Source organism: Haliaeetus albicilla, chromosome 8 (genome assembly GCF_947461875.1).
Source record: "Haliaeetus albicilla chromosome 8, bHalAlb1.1, whole genome shotgun sequence".
Classification (NCBI taxonomy): domain Eukaryota; kingdom Metazoa; phylum Chordata; class Aves; order Accipitriformes; family Accipitridae; genus Haliaeetus; species Haliaeetus albicilla.
Window position 1 is genome coordinate 36,267,517 of NC_091490.1, and position 23,503 is coordinate 36,291,019.

The 23,503-nt window shown below is 49.7% G+C and overlaps 1 protein-coding gene across 4 annotated transcripts in view; it reads right to left on the reverse strand.

The window, feature by feature from the left end:
* The window catches only part of RXRG (retinoid X receptor gamma), a 40,783-nt gene that overhangs the window by 11,651 nt on the left and 5,629 nt on the right, over window positions 1-23,503 (reverse strand). Inside the window, exons 1-3 of one of the 4 annotated variants that reach the window (XM_069789801.1) lie at window positions 11,306-11,747; window positions 2,127-2,268; window positions 518-777 (exon numbers count right to left, since the gene is read on the reverse strand). In XM_069789801.1, the coding sequence (XP_069645902.1) occupies window positions 518-649 (132 nt within the window). In that variant the 5' untranslated portion in view covers window positions 650-777; window positions 2,127-2,268; window positions 11,306-11,747. Of the gene's footprint in view, window positions 1-517; window positions 778-2,126; window positions 2,269-11,305; window positions 11,753-16,808; window positions 16,889-23,503 lie in introns of those variants that run through there. The other 3 variants (XM_069789800.1, XM_069789799.1, XM_069789798.1) reach the window with 3 other exon arrangements.

Genomic DNA, 23,503 nt, shown 5'->3' on the forward strand with positions numbered 1-23,503 from the left:
GCTCAGGCATTAAGGACGGGAGCGCTTCATTTTTCTACAGGCAAAGTTTATATGCAACGCGGAGTATGTGGCTGGCATTTAGCATTAACATTTGTCTCTCTCCAGAAAGTCCGTCTCCTTTCCAAATAAACAAAACAGATATGCTTTTGCAGGAAGAAGGGGAATGCTTCACATGATGCAGCCCTTGGCTATCCCAATTATTTCCACATACACACTGCAATAGATGCAGCGGAGGAGAACCGGACTTCACCCATAGTGAGAACAAACCTGGGAATTAGCTCTCTCCTCTTATTGTGCAGGGTACTTTGAAATATATACAGGTGTCTTCTCTATGTCTGTGCCAGGATGATATAGGCAGAAAGATTCACATGCTGGAAATTGCTCTTTATAGCTGATCTCCTTAAGTGGCCAAAACACACCAGACTCCCCACCAGCCAACCCACTCCCCCAGGTTTTGGGACTTTACCCAGACCGAACACCATGAATTGTAGCGAAGCAAGTGTGCACATCTGCCTACCTGCGGACTGGCGTGTGTCACAAAATTCATGCCTGGGGCTGAGGACAGAGCGACGGGGTGCGAGCCAATGGAAGATGCAATGACCCTGTATGGCGAGCCCAGCGCGTTCACCGGAGACCCGATCGCGTTCATGGGGGACGGCAGCGCCCGGGAGGCGTTCGCAGGGGCCTCGAGGTAGTTGTGGTGCCCCTCCGCTGAATTTCCCGTGGAAAGGCTTGACGATGGGCTCACAGATGTGGAGCTGGCGTGAACAGGGGAATCTACGGGGAGAAGCAGAAAGATTAAATGCACTATGAGCGAGGCCGGCTGTACAGCAATCAGCTGCCCAGCCTTGGTCATGTCAGCTTAGTTGCTGGCCAAGGCTCAAAACCAATCAGCAAACATGCCTTATGCTATAAAGGTAAACAGCAAAACATTGGTTATGGTAGGGGAAATAGAGTTATGTACAGCAATAAAACATATTATGAAGATAATACTTAATAATCAAATCTTCCTTCACTGCTTTGGTGCCTCAGCTGACTTGAAAGAAGGCACTGCTGCCTGCCTGCCTCAGGCTGGTTTTCTCTGAACTATTCCCTGAGGTCCTATTTCTTTTGTCCAAGCCGGCTCTAGAGACAGCGCACATCTGAAACCATGAAATCCCCACCAACCAGACTAGAAACCCTAAACAGTCCCCATGTCTTACGAAGCACCTTCGCTCCTGCGATGGCTTGGGCATCGTGCTCAGGAGGCTTCTCTTCTTCTTCCCATGGTTCAGCTTTTCCCCTTCCCACCCACTTCCCTCTCCACCGTGCTGTTTCACGTGTTCCTCCAGCTCTCAAATCTTGATGCCAGCATCTTCAGAAGGAGCTGGAGCAATGCAGGACAGAAACTGCCCATGACATGCTAGCAACGCAGATGACAGGACAAGGCACCCACAAAATATTTTGCCCATTACTTTTCCTCACTTAGTACGAGACAGAGCAGAGACTGTGGCCACACAGACGTACCTGGGCAGACAGTCTCACAGCCACAAGGAAAGAGGGTTTCCTCCTTCCACACTAAAGAGCTCCAGTGCACATAGCCAAACTGAGCCTCACGGTAGCCCCGTAAGATCAATCTGCCCCTGAACTCCGCTGGGGAAAAGGTAGCATAGAAAAGCAATATAACCTTGATCATTGCCACTTTAGGGCAGTCTCTGAGGTTGAACACGTCACCCAAGGCCTAAACGCTGTCTTCTATAAGACCAGTCTCAAATATTCAGAGGGTATCTGGGCATCAAATGCCCACTAGTCCTGACGGGTTATGTATCTAGCTGTATTTTAAGGATTTATATGACCTTCTCTCCCTCCCCTAGAATTTACCAACCCCAGTTAGCATTAGCTGTTGTTAACATTTCAATGAACCATTGTTTCTCTGATGGTTTTTCAACACAGGAGATCATTCCCTGGAGTGGCAAGGCAAAGATGTTGTGTGGGAAGGTCACACAGTTGGTTTGCCATGGCTGGCACAGAGGATGCTTGTTCCCATTGCATTTGCAAGTAAGGCAACGCTTTGGTGTTTTGTTTGTTTTTTTCCTCCTTTTAACATTATTGCAAAGTTATTTACGTGACAGTGTTTGTTATTTTACCTGAAGTAACAATCAAATCTGATTCAAAGGGAAGATGCACAATAAAGACGGGAAAAGGTCAGCTTGCTGAATAACATTAAAGACATTTGTCAGAGTCAAGGAGGACTCGATCCGCTGTTATCAACCCACTTCAGACTTAATTCTGCAGAGAGAGGGGGAGAAAAGGTCTTTGTCAATTCTTGCTTTGGCTTTTTGGATCAATTCTCCCAGTGGGAAAGCGATGTGCAGCAAGAGGAAGCCGGCTCAATGACAACAGCAGAAGCCTTGGAGGCAGCAAGGCGGTCTGGAGGCAGAGCCAGGGCTCCTGCCTGCTGCTGGAGAGAGTCACCCCACATCCCCCTGCCACCATCACGGAGACACGCAGCCTGGTTTCTGTTAGTAGACAGCAAAATCCCTACCTCGTAATGGCTTCCAAGCGCAAAAGACTTTCGCCCCAGAGACAGCTGCCAGGAGAGCCTTTAGCAGTGGACAGAAGCTGTGCTGTTTGCCTGGCCCCTGACTTACCTAAGCGCTCAGCTCACAGAGGTACCTGGGTTGTCTCCTGGCACTTAAAAGGGCCATCCTGACTTGTGCCATTATTGGCTTCAGAGAAAAGCAAATGCATTTTTCATCACCTGCGAGTAGTCTGGTACCATAGCATGCAGTCCTCCCCAGCATCTGTAGCACAGACTTACAAAGAAATTGTTTTTATGCCTCTTTAAACAGCTAGATAAACAACATTGCCTTTGAGGAACATTCAGCTTGGAAAATAAGCCACTGAAGGGGAGATTGGGCAGAAATCTATCACATCGGGACAGCTAAGGAGAAGAATGATTCTTCATCCTTTTCCATTAACACAGAAAAGGGCATATTTTGAAACTATCATGCAGAAGATTTAAACCAATAAGAAAAGACTCCCAGGAGAGTTACTTAACTGTTTGCATTTACACCAGACCTTACAGAAACACTGTCACTACTAAGTTTCTCCATTAGAAAGGCTCCAAGTTTTGTAAGGACCCAGAGCAAGGCTTTCACCCAAGGAGACTGCTGGCCAGGGCAAGCCCCGTGGTGTGCTTGTGTCCATGCCAAGAGGCAACTGTTCAAGGGCTATGGCCAGGGGAATCTCCTAGCTCCCAGGGCAGGATCAGAGGTCAAAGCCAGGAAGCCTGGAGAGCTTGTGCCTACCTCTCTTACCCCAGCAATGAGACACCAAAGAGGAAGCATGAATGCATGAAGGAGTGTTTGCTGGTAGAGATGGATGGATAAATGAAAATATCTACTGGAGAGCACAGAGGTGTGTCGTGGTTTAACCCCAGCCAGCAACTAAGCACCACACAGCTGCTCGCTCACTCCCCCCACCCAAGTGGGATGGGAGACGGAATTGGAAGGAAAAAGGTAAAACTCGTGGGTTGAGATAAGAACAGTTTAATAGAACAGAAAGGAAGAAACTAATAATGATAATAGTAACAATAATAAAATGACAACAATAATAAAAGGATTGGAATATACAAAACAGAAAACAGAAGTGATGCACGATGCAATTGCTTGCCACTCGCCGACCGAGGCCCAGTTAGTTCCCAAGCGGCGATTCCCCCCCAGGCCAACTCCCCTAGTTTACATACCGCACATGATGTCACACAGTATGGAATACCCCTTTGGCCAGTTTGGGTCAGCTGCCCTGGCTGTGTCCCCTCCCAACTTCTTGTGCCCCTCCAGCCTTCTTGCTGGCTGGGCATGAGAAGCTGAAAAATCCTTGGCTTAGTCTAAACACTACTAAGCAACAACTGAAAACCTCAGTGCGTTATCAACATTCTTCTCATGCTGAATCCAAGACATAACACTATACCAGCTACTAGAAAGAAAATTAACCCTATCGCAGCTGAAACCAGGACAAGGAGCAAAGTCAGGTTCTGCCAGGGCCTGACAACACAAAGCACAGTGCCTGACCACGCTGCCCTGCCAAGGCTGTGACAAATCTGTTGGTCAAAACTATCAGTGTTAACTTTTCATTTACCAACGAACAATTTTATCCATCCATTATAAACTGTAATACAAATTCCGTTTAGAAAAGCAGAGACAAAACAAACCAACCAAACAAAAAAATAACATCAAAGCAAAGCACTCCTGCAAGGTGGTCCAAACTTTAACTTCTAGTCCCTCCCTGCAATGAGTTTGCCAAGTCAATCCTTGAGGGAGCAGAAATGCACCCTCCCACACCTGGGGAAACACTCCTCTCAGCTTCTCATTTTCAGGCTGGAGTGCTCCAAGAGAGATACAAGATGTGACTGCTACCAGGTTATCAGCTTGTGCAAGGAACAATTTGCACAGCTGGCAGAAGGTGTGCAGGAGGAGCCATGCTAAAGCATCCTTGACACTGGGGTTACTTATTCCCTAAGCTGAGTACCCTCCAAGTCGTTTCATCAGCCCAAAGGAGCCAGGGTGGCTTGGACAATGCAGACAGAGATTGCAAGCCTGATTCATTTTGGTTGAAAATGATTAAACAAAATGATCTGCAGGAAAATACTGACGGTCCATGTCCCACGTCCCAACAGAAAGCAACCAGAAAGGCCTTGAGCTCGCAGGGATGGCACGGCTTTCCTCGAGGTATTTTCTCCCATCATTTGGGGGACAAACAGAAGCGTCAGGGTGGAAGCAGAGTGGGGCCAGCGAGGAGCTGCTCTGCAGTAGGGAAGCAGCTCTGGGACAGAGCAGGGGGGACTGGGGAGACAGGACTCATGCCAGCCACAGCTGGCCACCTCCGCCTCTCCAGCAGCATTCGGCACAAGTGACATTTACGCAGGCCAAAGCGGGCCTGGAGTCTGTCCATCAGGTAATGCGAGGTGACAAGCAACGCCGGGGATTCAGCCAGCTGTGGCGGGGCCCCACGGAGCGGCGGGCAGCCCTGCATCAGGAGGCGAGGGCTCTGTGGCCGGCACAGCCCCTGCCCGCGAGCACCGAATGCGGCTCCCAGACCGGCCAGGTCCCCCACGTCTGCTGGGGAGGACCAGCTGAGACCCTGCACCAAGCATCTGGGCTTGCTACTGCTTTCAACCACCGACTCCAGATTCAAGACCAGCTTATTTCTGATCCACAAATGAGGCTGTTTACGTCTTTCTTCCCCATCTCTCCCATCCACATTAATGCTTGGACAGGTAGTTTCCTGAAGAGAGGTTCAGGGAAGCCTGATACCGTATTTATTTCTCTCCTGGAGGAGCAGGGGAAGAGAGGACAGGCAGGAACTGCCTTGTGCGGATTCTCTGATGTCTCCACTGCAAACATGCAGTGTCCTGAGAACCCAGTGCCTCTATCAACCCTCCACAAGCTTCCTTGTACAGAAACTCACACATTCCAGCCTTCTCTTTGTAGGAAGCAAAGTTTAAAAAAGAAGACACTTGCTTCTGAGTGCTTCGCTGTTTCAAACTGCCTCTGCAAATGTATCACATCACTTGCTGCAGACAGCAGCTGTGGGTTGGAAGCGTACACACAGATCCTGTTGCTTTAGCATTCAGAATAAGGATCATATCCAACGTCAGCATAGACAACCCTGCTGACATTAGAAAAAAATGAGGGAAGACCCTAAGAACCACTCGGTTCTCTGCATCTTGAAAACAGTGCCCTTGAGGACATAAGCAAGTGTTAAATTCACCCACCAGCAACTGAAGCCGAGCAAGGACACAAAGCTTTGATACTCCACTTCCACCTGTGTTTTACCTCCACTTTAGCAAAATCCTAGTCCAGGGATGGCAAACTTGCATGAATAGCCTCATAAAATCAGGAATAGAAGAACACCGTCCACATCACAGCAGATGCATAGGTGTCCAACAGATGCACCTGCAGAGCACAAAACTCCAGGTCCACCACACCAATGCTAAACAGCCAGGTCTGGGCTAACACAGCTAAATTGGTCCAGGACCAATGCTAGCTTGATAAAGCCAGCTTGGATACCTCTGTGCTGTGAGCACTTCACAGGTAAAGCTGGGGCAGGCGTGGAGGCAAAGGCTACCTGCAAGAGTGTGCAAGTGACCCCAAATGCTTCGGCAAAGGCAGGAGAAGCGTCCAGGCTGCAACCAATAAAGCTATCTTGATTTTCACCCAAATAATGGCAGGAAACACCAGTCTCAGCAACTACATTTGAGCAGAAAGTGGAACGAGAACGCACAGAGACCAGAAACATCCAAGCCCTACATACGCTGTCTATTTAACCAACATGCGTTGCAAGTTTGTCTTGGTTCATACCCCTTCAGCTCTAACACCTAGCAAAGCCTTGAGAGGCAAGGTATCTGTGTTACCCACTGGGGTCTTTCTTCAACTAAGGCCTAAAGCAATCCTACCTCCTGAGACCTGCAGATCCAGGGCAAGCCTAGAGATGATGATACTTTCAACCTTCACAGTTTTGTTTTTAATGTCAGAGAGAATCAAAAGCTGAAGTTGTTCAAATAACAAAAACCACACTTGTGCTTCTGAGGCCTCAGATATACACGGAAAGGATTCATTTCCTTGGCATGAACAATTAAAGGTGCAAGTTGCCCCGCCTGACACACGACTAGCAAAACTTTGCAGATACTTCATCCTCCGCAGATCAGAAAGCACCAAGAAGTGGGAAGAGACATGCAGAGAAGGGCTGATTTCAACAGAGGAGCACAGGCGTGCGTGGGAGGTACAGCTTGGCAGGCAACTTGTCCTTGGGGACGACCTTCAAGGGAAAATACCTGTGAGAAACACTCCTGAAACTGGATGCAGTTATGTAGCAGGGAACCCGTGTTAACTGGAATCAAAGTTCTGCTGCTATGACTGCAGAAGCAGTTTTTATTTAATACATGGAAGATAAACTGAAAAACTGTTCCCCTTCTGGTGATATTTTTAACTGTCCAAGCAGATTTCCACAGGCAGTACAGATTGCCATGCTAATATCCTACAGAAAGGTTATTGTTTTTGTCTTTCTTTTAAGGTCCAGTAACCTTTGTGCTTCCATCTCCCTAGTCAACTCTGAGTCAATAAATAATGCAGCCTCCCCCTGACAGTAAACATCATGGAGGTGAAAAAACTTTTTGGAGGTGTGCTGGCACATACATGAGCAGGGGCTTCTGCGACAGGGATCTGCACAGGGCAGGAGAAAGTTTCCCTCAGCTCTCCAGGTGGTGGGAAGAGCTGCTCCTTCTCCTCTCAGGTAATGCTCCTGTGCCGCCCTTGCAAACAGGGGCCACCCAAAACCTGACCCACAAGAAGCCGTGGGCTGGAAGCATACGAGACTTTCACCTGCCCTGGTGCAGTCTCAGCATCAGATGCTATTTTGAGATCTTGGTCTGCTTTGACTGAAAGTGAACAGTGGCTCAATAGCTTAATATGTCCAAGGACATTGGACAAAACGTACCTGCAGTGCAACCACATATTCTCCTCTCTGGGAAGCCAAGCGAAGGAGGAGGGAAGGAAGGAGCAAAATCCACAGAAACTACACAGGCTTTGCCATGACTTTGACAGCAGCCATGCATTACAGGGTAACTTTATGACCATGGTGATCTTGCCAACCAAAGACTCCTTTATCAACTGCTTGTCAGGTAATTAAAATAAAGACTGCAAAGCAAATGTACTCACCCTAACAAGGTATCACATCCCCCCTGGTGACCACAGTAACACATAAGAGTTGGATAAAGTTTCTCATCTCCAAAGAAATAACAGTTGTTGAATTTGAGGCCTGAAGGGTTTTTCATGATTGTCTGATCAGATTTCCCACTGAAAAAACAGGCACAAATTCCTACAGTGGTCTTTAAACTCCTGGAGAGACTACAGGTCCCCATCAGAAAGGATCCCACCAGCTGCAGGGTCTGTGGCTGCCCCAGGCAATTGAAGGCAATTAAAAAAAAAAAACACACACACAAAAAAAAAAACCCAAAACCCAAACAAAAAAACCCCACCAAACAATAAAAATAAATAAAATAAAAAAATCTGCATTGCTTTGGCTGCAGGAGTTGCCCAGTCACTGGATTCTCTCACACCTTTGCTGGGCCAAAGAGCCCTCTTCCATCTTCACATATGCAGTTACAGGCACAGACATGGCAAGCTGTAACACCCAGGGAAAAAAGCATCCTGCAGGTCACAAAACCTGGGACCATCACAGGTGAAAAAGGTGCCCACCAGCCAGGCAGCAGCCCCACTGCAGGCACAGCCTGGGTTTTCTTCCCCCTATCCCCCAAACGACCTGGCCTAACCCTGCTTTGCTTGGGAGAGCTGACAAGATTGCAGCCGGAGGTGGTGTGGCCACAGGCCAAGTTACATGAGTACTAATAAAAGAGACTTTGTGGAGGAGCCAAGTTAGTTCTTGTCCCCAACCAACTGCCAGAGAGTGCTCAAAGAGAGAGGACAGCCAGCACAGCATCTTTCCTTGCCCTGGGAGCTCTGGTCCGGATGAAATGCATCCTTCTGGAGAATAAAAAACGCATTTTGAAGCCCTTTCCTTGCTCCTATAGCCCAGGCTGTGAAGGCAAATCCATCTACCTTAGTGCAAGTCTCCTGCCTTAGATGTCTAAGGGTCACTCATCTGAACACTTTCCCTGCTAGTCTACAAACTCATCTGTAATACTTTAGCGTCTGACTGTCCTTTTGTCATCTCAAATCATCTGCTTATTACCAATTTGTGCATGTACATTCTCAGCCAAATTCGATGGTGTTATTCAGACATTTAAGATCAAAGTGACAGTTATACACACTGTCAAAAACATGTACCTTATTTTTAACCTGAATGCAGATAAAATTAAGTTAAAGCATATGTAACAGTTACTTGAATGCAAGAAAGAAGACAGCAAATACAGGCTTTTTTTTTTTTCTGTTATGCTCAAAATGAAGCCCAGAATTTCAGAGCTAAAGGAAATCTGAATACGATGATAAAATCTAGACTCACTGAACAGCAGCAGCCACATCACCTTAACTGTGCCCGCCAGCAACATGGTGCAAGAATAATGAATGCAACAAGCTGACAGCCTAGTGTGGACACTGCCCTTTTCCACCGCCCTGATGTCCCCCTTCATGGTGCCAGCACAGGCAGGACCAGGAACAGTTTCATAGCTATTTTAAAGGAGGGGGGAGCAGCAAAGACGTATTGCAGGCCTGATGGAGATGCAGGTTGCCTTCATGGGCTTTGTGGCGAGGACCCCAAGGCGGTGGGGAGCTGCCACACACTCCATCTCATCGATGGTCACCATGATCTTGCCCTGCTTCATCCCTCTCAAAGCCTGACTGCCCTCTCGCACAGCTCATGGGCCCTAAAGTTGTCTGGCCAGAGCAGCAATTGCCTTCTCAAACAGCCAGAAATCCCTCTCTGCAGACCCAACAACCCAAGGAGAGACAGCCCCCACACCACCCGCAGGTCCCCAGCCCCACCAGCCTGGATGGAAGCATGGAAGCCCTCCGGCTTTGAGGGGGTGTAGATGTGAGTGGTAACCTGCAGGACTAGAGCGTCCAGGGAGCACAGGCCAGGCCAGAGCAGCTGTTTTAAAGCAGCCCAAACAAAACTTGGGCAATGCTTTTGCGTCTCTGTCAGCAGTTCCCCTGCAGAAGACACCTCTGTTTTTCTAAACCAAGTTAGAAGCAGGTTAAAACACCAGTTAAATATACTTTTAAATGAAAGTTAAAGTCCCAATACACTGAACTGTCCGTGGGCTGGAGAATAGTTCCTTTGCCTTTACTGGTGGAGCAGAAACACCTCTGCTCCTACTACCAATTTCTTTTCCTAGAAATCTCCCAAAGGCTATGCTGAGTGCTGTGACCCCTGTTTCTACAGGGATCTGTGCCTGGTTCCTATGAAGATGAGTCTGAATGTCACTTTTCTTTCGCTTCCTTGTAAATTCGTAATACTCCACAAATTAAACACAAACAACACTTCCATTGTTTTACTCTTATTGCAGCAATAGGAGAGTTTGGCTTGTCTTTGCTTGTTCCTTAAAACCACCAGTGAGCAATAGATTCTTCCAGCGAGTCGTCTCTTTTCTGCAGAAACTGCCTAAAAAGGTATTTTGGAAAGTCAAGCGCTTGTGAAACTTGGGGATGACTTGATGCAATACCAATGACTTTTCTGGAGTTGGACAATTACCAGAGGTGAGCATCTGGTGCAAGAGGGAGGAAAAAAAAATATACACGTAGCAGGAACATCCCACGTGCAATTCAATGCCTGCACAAACCTCTTCTCTAGCAGAGAAATAAAAGGTCGATGTATGCAGCCTGGGGGCATCCAGAGCAAGTCCTGGAGGCATTTACCCACCCTGAAGGGCTGGGAACAACTCGAGGGGTTTTCCAGAGATACTAAGACTTTGCACATTCATAAACAACAATGCACTTTAACTTCCCTGGAGCAGCATCAATATTTTGTCAACAGCCGATACGTGGGTGCTCCCAGCTCCTCGCAGCCAAGCGCTCCAACCTGCCCACTCCCTGCCTCCGTTAGGGAGCACCCTACAGCTCCTCAACCCATTCCCCTTACACATCCCCCCCGTTAGGGCAAGAGGGGAATAACTTCAGATAAAAATAATGAGCGAGCCCCAGTAATTGCAAAGCCCATTTCCCAAGAGCAGTTCTGGTTTCTGCAACTGGGGCTCTCTCACAGCTGGCGTGCGCGGGGGTATTGCAGCTCACAGCCACGCAGACGCAGCCCTTCACAGACAGCTATCTCACTGTGCAGCCTCATTTGGCTAATCTGACACAGCTTCACGCGATTATGGTGGTATCTGTGTCAGAAGGGCAGGAGACAGCCACCAGGCAAGGAAAGAGCCCTCTTTAGATTTTCTTGGGGGCTGTTTTATGTTTCAAAAGGAATTTTTTCCTCCAACAACTTCATAAAAATGCAATTAGAAAGATAATTACTTGGTTTGATCCTATTCTTTCAACGCATAGATTCAGTCCATCACACGCAAACACGTACATGCATCTCTCAAATGCCATATACTAAACTTCAGAGCAAAGAGTCGTGGTTTGACTCAAGCCTGCATAATTTCAGGCAGCTCGGTTTGGCTGTGCTGAAGTTCACAGCACATATAATCACAGGAGAGCTTCAATCATAAGCACACAGGCAATGTAGGTTACAGCCACAAACGAGCTAGGTTAAACGTGTTTTTAAATTCCCTTTACCTGCCCCCCCCCATACTCCTACTGCGGGATCAGTTCCTCCACCTAACCCAGAAGGCACAGATTGCAAACGCAAGTAAAATACTTACTGCCAAAGCCCGCGGGAAACTTAATGAAGTGAGGATAATTCCCATACATGTTTAATCTTCAGTTCATCTCTTGCCTTTCTGAACACAACTGCCTCCTCTAACTTCAAAGCCGCCCGGAGTGCCGTGCAACCCGCTGGGGTCGGGACATGGCTCTGCAGGAGCGGGGGCTCTCGGAAGGTGCCGGGGCAGCTGCCTTCTTCTCCCGTGGCCTCATCCTTGCTTCAGGCCGACGGCAGCTGCTCGCCGGGATGAGACATGCTCTTGTTCTCCGCCGCTCAGGGCTGGCTCCCGTGCTCAGCTGTCTCGGCTCCCTGCAAATTCACGGCAGACCGTCCGGGTAGCATAATCGCCCAGATAAGACGCCGATCAATGCATGACGACTCCGGTATAGATCAGAATATTGGGGGTGGGGGGGGAGGTTAAGTTGTTTAGGGGAGGAGCATCGTGGGGAAGGAGGGGGGTGCTTTGCTTTTCCACCAGTGAAGACTCGATGCAGTTTATTAGTTATACTAGCCCCAGCCATGTGGAGGTGTTTTCCAGACACGCAAAGGACCAACCCTCGCCCAGAGGGGCCGGTGCCCTGATGATGGGCTGGCTGAGAGGGCGGCAGCACACGTGCAACCATCCCAGCGCTTTGGGGCTAGGGATGTGCAGGGCAGGGAGCTCCGCGCTCCCATCCCGCGCCGAGCTTGCCTCAGCTGCGCTCCTGGCATCGAGTCATGGCCCCTGCGGTGCTCATCCGTGGTCACCCCTAGGAAACACAGCCAGGGCTGAGGAGGACCAGGACCTTACTGGGGCTAGCGGTGTCGGAAGCTCAACTCCCCTCCCCAACCCCACTGAAAGCAGTCCAGAAGACACCCAAACCACCCCAAAAAAAGCATCATTAGCCGGTTACTAAAGCTGTGTGGAATGAGGTGGGGACATGGGACAGAGTCCCAGGGGCTCGATCCACACCACACAGTCAGTAAAGCATTGACAGCTATGGCAGCAGAATGCAGTAAGCTTCACAGACAGCCCCATACCTACAGCCACAACTTCAATTTAAAGCCCACCCACCCTGACAGTGAAGTACTGCAGGAAATAGGTAGAAATAAGCAGAAACAAGCAGCCAGTTGCCAGATCGGGGCAAAGCCACATGCAGTTTCCAGCACTGCCTCCTCCAGTGACTGCTAGTCTGAAGGGGGAGCAGTCCCAGTTCCCTGGCAAGCCCCCTGCACAGCTGCTGCAATTTTGGGGAGAGGCAGGGATGCAGGCAATAGCACAGCCCACTGTTTCTGGTTTCTGATCTGGGTGACCTCTGATGAAGTCACCTCGAAGGAATGGAGAAGGAAGGAATTTTGCCTGAGGTCGTAAAGCCATCGGAGACCAAGGTCTGCACTGACTGAGTGTGTGTTGGAGGAGGTGGGCTGCAGCCCTGCTGTTGGCACCAGCCATGTGGCAGAGAAAGGGGGCACAGGGCTAGCAAGGGGCTCTGCCTTCCCAGGAAAACCGTGAACCACCCGCACGTACAGGATGGGGAGGATGCCATACAAGTCGTGAGACAAAAAGAGGGAAGCACAGCAGATTAGGGTGTTTGGCATCCTTCAAGGGCCCGCTGGCCTTGGCCCCTTTCAGGTCACCTGAGGGCCCATGCTGCCCTTTGGCATTAAGCCCGCTACAAGGGGAAGGCATGCGATATACCAGCACAGAGCTGTTCACAGCATCCAGCCCCAGCTCACGCAAATGCTGACTGAGGTGCTGTCAGCCCCGAGGTATTGCGTGTGCAGGAGAAGGAAAGGTTACTCTTGTTTCTTCCTTCTCTGTTTCTTCCTTCACTCTCAGACACTGCCATACCCATTTCTCTCTAGCCAGAGAGTTTAAGCGAGGAAAGGGGTTTTTCCCTCCCTCATATTAATAACTTTTAAATTATTTTTAAAAGGTGATTTGGCTTCCTCCCATTTCTGCTCTGCAGCTGTGTGCGAGGACCTGGTAATGTGCAATATCAGGAGGATACCATGACATGGACGCACAGCTCTTCATGGGTAGCAGGTACATCAGATCAACTCCAGTACTTGGAGTTTACCTGGGAATGGCAACCTAACACTTGGGAGTGCATCTCCACGTAGGAGAATGAATGGATAACCAGACTGCTCTCAGGAGCAAGGAGACTTGCAGGCAACAGTATCAGCATTCTGCATAGCCCATTAGCTGTACTCCAGGCATACATGCACTGTTTTTCCCCTCACAGTTAAAAAAAAAATAAATAAAAAAAATAAATCAGTATTCAGAGTAGGTTCTACTGAGGCAAAAAACCCAAGTAACTGCAGTCTTGCAGGGGGAATACAAACAGAAGAGATCACTCTTGTATTTTCTATCTGGCCACCTTTCACATCTCATTTGTTTTATTGCACAAACATTAATGGCACTGCAGAACTGTTTCAGAGGAGGAGAAGCAGCTGAGTGGCATGCTTACACACCCCACTCGCAAGCCACAAGTTTTGAGCTCCGGGGAAGGGAGACCAGAGGGTTCGATATCCAGCACAAGAGCATTAACAGCAGGAACTGATGGCGGTGCTATGTCCTGTCCCTCTCCGTGTTCAGCTGAGCTTGTGTCCTCCCCTGCCACCACCCCAACATACCACAAGGACATCCCCAGCAAGGCCCAGTCCTCCTCCAAGTGTTCACAGCTACATCCCGGTGCAGGAGCCGTAGGCACACCTCCTGTTTCGGTGGGTGCTGCCCCACACTCACCCAGCCATAGTCTCACACACCCATGGGTCCCTCCAAAACAGTCTTCACCCTGCACTAATCAAAGGGGCAGCAGGTCACTGGCAACCACAGGGGTTTCTAACCTGTAAGCAAAGTTTGCTATTTCAGGATAATGCTGGCTTTGCCTCCAGCGCTGTCCTTTAACAGCCACACTTGGGGATGCCCCAAGGTCCTGGAGGCAGAGACCCAGAGCGCTGCGGAGGAGCTGGCTGCAAGGTGGCTTGTTTCAATCTTTGGCTAGAAAATTGAATTTCTCAGCAGGGCGAGTTTTTTTCTCTGTGACAAGACTGAAAGAAACATTTTCCAATCAAAAACCCCAACAAACAATCTGCTTCCAAAAGAAGCGATTTTCACACACGCACACTCTCAATAAGATCCAAGACTGCCACAGAAGAGAGGGACTTTGTACAGCCCCACACGCAGTCTGTCAGAGGAAAGTTTCTCTGATCCCGTTCAGGGAAAAGCTCTGGCATGACGGGAAGCCTGCCTGTCCAGCATCCACCCAGAGACCTTTCCCATCATCTGTCCATCACCCCACAGAGATGCACTGGGGCCATCTACCCCGAGTTCCCAAGTGCCCACCAGCACTCAGAATTAAGCCACTTGTTTCAAGACAAATCCACTCTTGCTCAGCAGTTTTGCTTCCACCTGCTTGAGTCACACCTCATACCATCCCAGCCTGGCTTGTCCCTTCCCTCAGGCTGGATGAGAGGGCTGTGCCCTCGCTGAGCAGCCGTGGGCAGAGCAGCAGCAGAGCCAGCTGCACGACCAGTTCAGCCCCAGCAGCACTGGGACTGGGAGGTGTGAGCAACGAAGCGGCTTTGCGTTTTAAGCACCAACCGTGCTGAGATTTAGTAGAACCATTAATTCTTACCAGCCACACAGGATCTCAGCAGCTTTAATTCCATGCTAATGAAGTTTTAGTAGGGAATTATTTTTATTGATCTGCCCAGAGCAAAGAGCCTGATTTTAGTCCAGCTCTGCCAGCACCCCCTTCCCCATCCCTTTTTTCTTTCTTCCAGCTTAGAAGAAAGGGGAGAGGAAAGAAGACAAAACAGCTCTGAGCTCCTTAAAAAGGTTGGCAGTCCCAAGCAGTAAGTGGATTACTTTATTGATTTTTAGCAGATCTGGGTTAGTGAGTGCTTAGTGCTGCAGAACACATGTACATGATAAGCAACTCCAAGGAAAGCCCTCCAGGCACTTTCCTCCGGCAAAGCAAGCATCAGGCAATTCATTTAGGGGACCACCATGGGTTTCGGGGTGCAGAGAAGCTCCAGCCCCTGTACCCAAATCAGTCTGTGACAGACTCCAGGAACCAACCCAGTCTCTCTTAAGAAGTACTGCAGGACCAGAGGCAGCCCCCCATTTCTACAATTCATTGCACAATTCACTGCTTCAAATTATTGAATGCTTTTTATTCTGCCTGCCCCGCCCCCCCCCCCCCCCCCCCGCCTTGTTACATAAAAGGAGAAGACATTATGACTGCCACTGTTATTTTAGGACGGAAAACCATTGCCATGCTGCACCCAGATGGGACTCGGTGCTGCTGACTGTGATCCAGCAGCCACACCTTGGGGGGCATCAGTCAGAGTGGGACTCCCGATAAAGCAGTGCTGATCCAAGCTGAGATGCTAACATCGCATTGGGGTACCTGACTCGCTCACCTGCCCATTAGCTTTCCAAGGCCATTGTACCGCAGCCAATATTTCAGCAGTGTGTTGGAATAGCATCTCAAAGACCTCCCAGTGCTACTTCACCAAGCCTTTTGACTTGCTGGTCTCTGGAGCCAGACCCCAAACACGTGAAGGCTTAAAGCAGAATAATCTTATCCCACCCTGCCCCAGAACCAGGGAAGCTAGAGATTAAATATGGTCCCTTTCCCTTGCACATTGGATTGCACCAGGAAAACTGCAAATATGACCAAGAATCCCAACAGTCCCCCATTCCATCTCTGTTTAAAGGTAGAGGCATTCTACGGTCATGCATGTGGCAACAGCATATGCAAATAAAAAGGTTGTAGCCCTCACAAGCCTACAGCTGCACGTGCATCTTCCTCCTGACACACTGCTTCAGAGCTACAGAGTCCCAGAGAAAACTCACTGCCCACGGGGTGCTGCCATTAGAGCTGGGGCTCCCTTCACATGGCTAGTGAGGTGCAACAGGGGCTACCAGGCTGAGTGCCACAGGAGCCAAAATGCCTGTTCCCCTCCCTGCTTGCCTCCAAGGGAGGCCACACAGATACCAGGTGACATGCTCAGGGCCAAACAGGAAGGCAGTGGCAGAGCAGGGACTTGAAACTAGGTTTCTCCAGGCTAACTGATGGTCTGACCCAACCTCATTTAGCTGCTGTACTGGTTGGCATTGGCCTGGGACAGGCAAAAGTCACCAGAAGCAAGGTGCCCCCTATGATTCCCTGGGGATGGAGGGGAAGGGAGCTACTGCATCAGCCCTTCCCCACCCAGCCCTGCCTTTTCTCACCACTGTCTCTTGTAGAGCAATAACCACAGACACCAAGCTAATGAAATTAGCCCCAGAGCCCCACCAGGCTAATGCAATTACCACCAGCAGCATATTCAAACAGCAACACCACAAACACACCTGTAGTAACACAGCCTGCCCTCTCCTTCTCCCCAGGCCTTCCCCATCTCTCCCCGAGCCCCACGGCTGCCACCTGATGTGGGTCCCCTCCCCAGGGTCTGGAGGGCATGGGCCACCATCCCCAGCACCAGACTACTCCAGGGAGGGCACTGCCTACCTTGCAGAAAGCACCATCCCATGCAGCCAAGAGCAGCCTCTGAGGGCAGATAATTCCCAGTCTGTTTAAACCTTGGGAGACCTTCAATTACCAGCACCATAATGAGGCCCTCGACACTAATCAGCAGTGTCACCAAATCCTCTTACACCTGCCTAAGCACCTCCAGCAGCTTTGCTGGTTGCAGGGCCCAGCTGCCCACTCCTACGGGGAATTACCTCCCCAGGCAGGCACCAGTGGTGGCACAAGCATTTTGACACAGGTGCAGGTGAGACACTCCTAGGTACTGGTGCCAGATGACAAGAGATCCCGAGAAAGGCATCTGCCCAGCCCAAAGGGCACCCCGGACCAAGCCCACACTGGAGATGCACTGGAGCAGGCAAACACTGCAAAGTTACTCGAAGAGATCTTTCTATGCTAATGCTCCCTATCTGAGATGCAAAGGGCAGGTTTACATCTGTCCATTTCTGAATATGAAGTGTCATCTAAACCATCAAGCCAAGCTCATTCTCTAGGATGCTCCAAGAAACTTTTCAGCCCCTAACTGCAGATGGCAGGTGACCTCCATCTTGCGCCGCTCCTCTGCGCTGGCGCTCATTCACAGGGCGACAGGCAGCTCCCTCCGCACATCCGTTCTGACTCACGCTTTCTGCTCCAACAATGCACTTTTTAATATCATGCGAGGAGCAAAAACAACAGGTCCACTATAATGCCGAGATATCCTGAGGCAGAAAATCCATTTGGAGCCCAGCTAGAGAGAGTCAAGTCAATTAGACACTTTCTGGGGCGTCAAGCTGCCAACAATCCCAGCCTTTGTAACAGCAAAGAATCACTGCCTATGTGCTTCCCAGCGACTCCCCCTTGCCAGAGCAGAAAGGTCAGCAGCAGTAGCGTCATAGAAAAGCATGCAGCAGAGTATTCCTGGGAAGGTGGATCCAAAAAAGTAGTCATTTGGACCCTCTGGAAAATACTTTTTTTGTCAAAAGCATCCATTGCTTTGGGTTGGGTTTGCAGGGAATAAGCAAGCCCATAATACAGGAGATTTGGGCTACACCACATGGAGGTTTGGGCATGCATTGTATCAAGAAGCAATGGCTGGGTCAACAGAGTGCTAACTCAGGGTTTGGGAGCTCATGGCTCCCTGCCTGCTTTCAGACAAGTCACTCCACCTTTTTAGCTTTGCTGGAATAAAGATCATGGAGACAAAAAAGGAACCTCAATACTGCAACTGGGAGAGTCATACATCCCTCTGCACTTCAAGCTAAGCACCTGACTTCTCTTGTCAGTGGTGCAAGGCAGCAAACTGGGCTATAAAACCAGGATTCCAGGTTGGATGAGAACTGAATTAAGCTAAGATTTCTACGGGCAAGTGCTGAAGTCATTCAGATCCAAAGGCAGGTCTCTGACCAAAAGGCACTCATGTCCAGAGGAGATTTTGGTGGGAAATGAACACTTAGCTCTTAAAGTCCACTTTGACATGTTATTTGGTGTTCAGCAAGGGGCTTTCAAAGGACAGGTGAAGAAAAGGTTCACTTGATACCTCCTTGATACCACGCTGCAAGCAAACTTTCCAGTCAGAGTGCCAGAGGACCTACGGGTTGTCGTTTAAATGCAAGCCCCTCTTTAACACTGTTGTACACATGATGTGAAGCTGGGATTTCTGCAAAATGCTTCAAAACAGCTAGGTTACCTTCCTTCAAAGAAAACTACACTCTCAAGACCAACATTTCCTCCTCTCCTGAAAAATAGTTCTCAGAGAAACTTTAGAAGACACAGTCCATGCAACTACCCACAATTTTGCTGTTTTCCCACAACCACCATTTCTCAGAGGAAATATTTCAACAGAAATGGTTCCTTGACCACGTTAAGCCTGCATTATTGCTTGTAGGGACAGGAATTCTAAAAAAAACCCACAATCCCTCAGTAACAAAATACCTACAGATTTTCAGGGCTTCTCTGATTACCCAAAAACAAATTACCTAAGTGAAACTTGGTCCCCCCACCTATCTCTGCAGAACTCCTGCAAAACTTTCCAAAAGCCTTCCCCCCCCCCCCCCCCAGATCCTGCTCCATTCTTCATTCTCTTTTGCTGACAAACCTGGATTTTTGTGAGCAGACTATGTTCCCCTCCTTGGCAAGGGCTGGAGCTGGGTGGCACACAGCTGATGGGGGACAGGCCAGCCACACGAGGTGTCTGCTGGACCTTGCATTTGTTGATGGCCACCAGAGCTCAGCACAGGGTGGGGAAGGTCTTCTCACATCACTGCCCCGCACAAGGCCACAAAGGGCTCCCACCTGCATCCCCCCCAGCAGATGCCACAGCCTCCTGTGCAGCTGGGGGCTTTGATTGCTACTCTCGCTCTGTGCATCCCCACGTTCGTGCTTTTGCATTTCCTCCTGCTTCAGCAAGTGCAAAACTCCAGAGACAACCTGTCAATCTCCATCACATCTGGCTGCCTCAGATGATCTATTTATACCAGACAGGCAAATATGGATATCTTGGAGTTCAAGGTAACAGGGGTTATTTCTGCTCCGAGTAGCTACTTTCTCAGGGGAGGAAGGCTTGGAGGCATCCAAGAGGAACAGCTTCACATCAGGGGCTAGCACCAATACCTTCATGGCTGAAGGCACAGTAGCCATCACCAGCCACAGCCCAGTCCGGTCCCTAAGGTCCCAGCCACAACAGACAGGCCCCAAAAGCCCAGAAGGTTGATATCTATCCTAAGACACCTCATCCCAGGCCCCTCTGTATCCTGACATGGGATAGGAGAGATCAGCATGGACCTTTGGATTTCTAACCATGCTCTCTCCAAGCAAGCAAGGCCACAGCTTCAAGCTTGCTCACACTGGGTTTCTCCACGGAGCACTGCCTGGATTAAGTGCAAGCATCTGACTGCACACTGTCACATTAATGCCATAGCAAGGGCTCCGGCTTTCATTGAATCACTCCTGTCTCTCCTGCACTTTTACGTCTACAATACAATCCGGTCTCTGGCACCCACTGTATCCGATCCAGGATAAAGCCTGCCTTATCAAGTTGGCCCATTAGTATAATTTTAAAAGATCTGAAGAAGGAGAAGGCATTTACACCAGATTAGCACTTTGTGTCACACGGCCACAGAGCTTTTGATCTGGACCAAGGGCCCAAAAGCCACATCTACCATATTGCCAAGGTGCAGCTTCAGTCAGCACTTCTCAGCCAGCTGTCTTCATAGTTTAGCTGTTGCTCCAGTCAATGAGGCACTTTCTATAAGCCTTGGTGGGATAGTGGGTGGGCTGCTGCCCCCTTCTTAGGATGCTTGCAGCTCCTCAGGAGCCAGGCAGCTCACCTGGATCCCACCTCCACTTCACTTCTGCAGATCCCACTGGCTCATTAACCCTTTTTCAGTAGATTTCAGCCTATCCATTGGATCCCCTAAGAGCAAGGAAGGAAATAAAATACCACTAAAACCCAAGCGTGTCTGCATGAAAGAGGGAGAGGCAGGTTTCTCAAAGCTTTGCTGTTTCCTCTAAAGCACAAAGATCTCATCTGTCTCTGTAATGACAGGATCTTCCTGGGGATGGCTCTCCTGAGCTCCACTGAGTTTCAAGCAAGTCTTGGAACAAGTTTCCATAGCTCCAAACACTCTGATCCAGCAGCCCTGGCCTAGCACTATTACCACAGCAGCCCTGCAGACTGCAAGCCCCCAGCTCACACCTATAATGCCTCTGAGTCACCGTGGGGGAGAAACACACACAAAAAAGCCCCCCAAACAATAAACCAGACCACATCTTTGCCCAGAGACACACCGTGTTCAATGCTATGCTGCAGAGACGTGCCTATGCAGCCTCTCCACAAATACTGGATCCAGAGACACAGCCCAGGTGTGGCAACTGGAAGAAATTAAGCACAAGCAAGTCTTGCTGCCCAAGCACGAGGCACAAAATGAATTTAAGATGAGCTGAAGCCCAAAGATGCCCTTCATTAATCAGCAGTAAAAAAAAGACAGGAGAAGAGTGATACAAAGACCTCAGCTCAGCCCTCACTGCCTCTGCCTCCACTGGTGGCTCAGACAACTCCACTTTTGATAGTCTAGGTCCATCCCCTAAGCCATGCTGACTTCCACTTCACTGAAAACCAACACGTTCATCTCTCTATAGATCCAACCAACATCACTTCAAGACTCAGCCAGCCTGGTCTGTTTGACATTCAGGGGACCAAGCCACCTCTTTGCCTTGCCCAGACAGATACACACACCTCTCTGCTCTAGTGGCTGTCCTTCCCCTGGGACTCACCTTCCAATGGCAGCTGAAGGGAGACAAACACAACATGAAACTCGGCCAAAATGTTCTCCCACGAGATTGGTTCCTCCTAATGCTTCCCTGCAGAAACTGTTTAAAACCCTTCGCCTCGCTGTGCAGGTGAGGGGCAGGTAAGGAGCCAGCTACAGTGAGCATCCCTTTCCTCATCAATGCCCTCCATTGCCTTTCAAACGTATTCTCTTCTCAAAAGCCACATGCTCCCCTCTATCAAATGGAAAATCCACTGGTATTTAAAGCCATGGGAGCATGACAAAAATCCCTGTGCCCCAAAGAAAGGAACAGTCCTGGATCAAGACAAGAACAGACCACACCACACAGAGCCAAGACAGCACAGCAGCAAGGAGCAAGCATGTGAAGAATTTTCAGGGATGTGGAATGACATTTGCTGGCACTGTCAAATATCTGCTCTCTGCCCCCCAACCTCTTCCCAATAGAAAGAAAGAAGTGAGCACCTGCCCACAGCCACATGTTTTGGCCCTGTCCTTTCAAGCCTCTGAGCAGAAGGAGCAGCCTCTGCACAGCAGAAGCAGAGACAGGACCTGGGATGATGCAGGCACAGCAATGCATGCCTGAGTACTGGCACTGCACTGATGTATACTGACTTAAATCAGCTTATTAAAGCAAGCCCTGAAGATCCCAGAGCAGCTTCTCCAACACAGAGCTATCTCCTCTGCTAGCTGGACGTATCTTAGTTGCAAAATCTAGAGCCCAGTCCCTTCTTGATCATAAGCTTCCCAGACCAGCAGCACAGCCCTAAAGACTAATCTATTCCAGTAAATTCACCAGCTCCAGGGAATGGTCCCTGGGACTGTTCTGCTGGTTGTAAAAACAGTCCCTGGCACTTTCCATCAGATAATTCCCAAGCACAGTATGGGAGTCAGCACAGGCCAAGGGTTGTTCCCACAGGGAACTTTGGACATTTAAGAGCTAAGCCATACCCACACATATCAGACTCTCCTGGCTCACTTCATTAATGAGGCTTTTAAGTCATACCTATCCACTAAATCCTGAAGCCCTGGAACCTAAAATCCAGGGCAGCAAAGACCCAACGCTTCGAGCATCCCAGAAACTGGGCAAGTCACATCCCTCAGTGCCCCAAGTACTTCTCTGAATCCCCCTGGGCACCTGTGCCAGGTGGGAAGATTTCCAGGAAGGCTGGTCCCCCAAGACCTGGCTACTTCAAGCTCCTGCAAGCCGAGCAGACCCAGGAGACGCATTTCCATGCCATGCTTTGGCACACATAACCTCTAACCTAGGATAACACAGCAGCAAGGGAAGATGAGTATTGATGAACCCTTGGTCAGGTGAAATGGAAGAACTAAAACAGTCAAGGGCCTCAGCTGACACCAACAGACACAGCTCTGACAAACAAACCTATCCCATTTGCAATACCCTAGAGCTGCTCCAGTGCCTCTTTCTGGCTGGAAACCAAGCTATCAGTGCAGGCTGGGTCCCCAGACCCCAAGCAAACAGACCCCAAAGCAGCATTTGTCAGGGCTCTCCACCTCTCCTGGTCCTCTAGGAAGACGCACCTCTCTGTGCATTCCCATCACCTCCAGGCAAGAATCTCCCCCATCACCTGTAACCCTCATTGGAGAAGAGCCTTGCTTATGTCTCTGCTGAGCACCTTGCACAGCTGTTCCCTTGGAGCAGCCATGTTCCTGGCCTTTGTAACAAGTCAGCAATAAGAAAAAGGTCATTTACGTCCATCACTGTGTACGTGGCAGTGAACGGGGCCAGAGCTGCCAGAGAACAGCCAGACAAGGGCCACCCAGCGCTCTGCAGGGACATCTGTGCAGCTATCACTACAGATTTTGGGGGCAGCCAGTCCCGGACCCACACAGTTATCGCTGAGGGAAGGTGCAGAACAGTTCGGGGCAAAGGCTGCTGGGAAGCACCTGCTGGAGGAAGGACACTAGAGCACACTCTGCTCCTATCTCCCCCGAAAGCATCTACCATTTGCAAGATGGACCTTTGGCCTGGCTCTGTCTGGCTGCTTTTTACACCCACTGGATGCTCTCACCCAGCCCATACAGCTCCAGCTTACCCCAAGTCCAAGTCCCAGCCTACACACAGGGTGTAAAAAAAACCCCAAACAAACAAACAAACAAAAAATAAAAATCAGAGACCCAAGTTCAAATCCCAGCATCACTGTTTCGGCCTGATGAGGAAGGCAGCAAGGATGCTTGATGTGAGATATGATGTGACCACTCCCTGCCATCCCAGGCTCTAAAGGGCACTTGGCTCCCCAGCCACCTGCCCCGTCCCCAGCTGAGCAAGCAGAGCTGCCCCTGGGGCACCTGCAGCCCTGTGCGTGCAGCCAGAGACGGATGGCTCCCTGGCTAGCACATCAGCCCTCCCCACGGGCTGACTCTCTGCATGAGCTATCTGTCAGG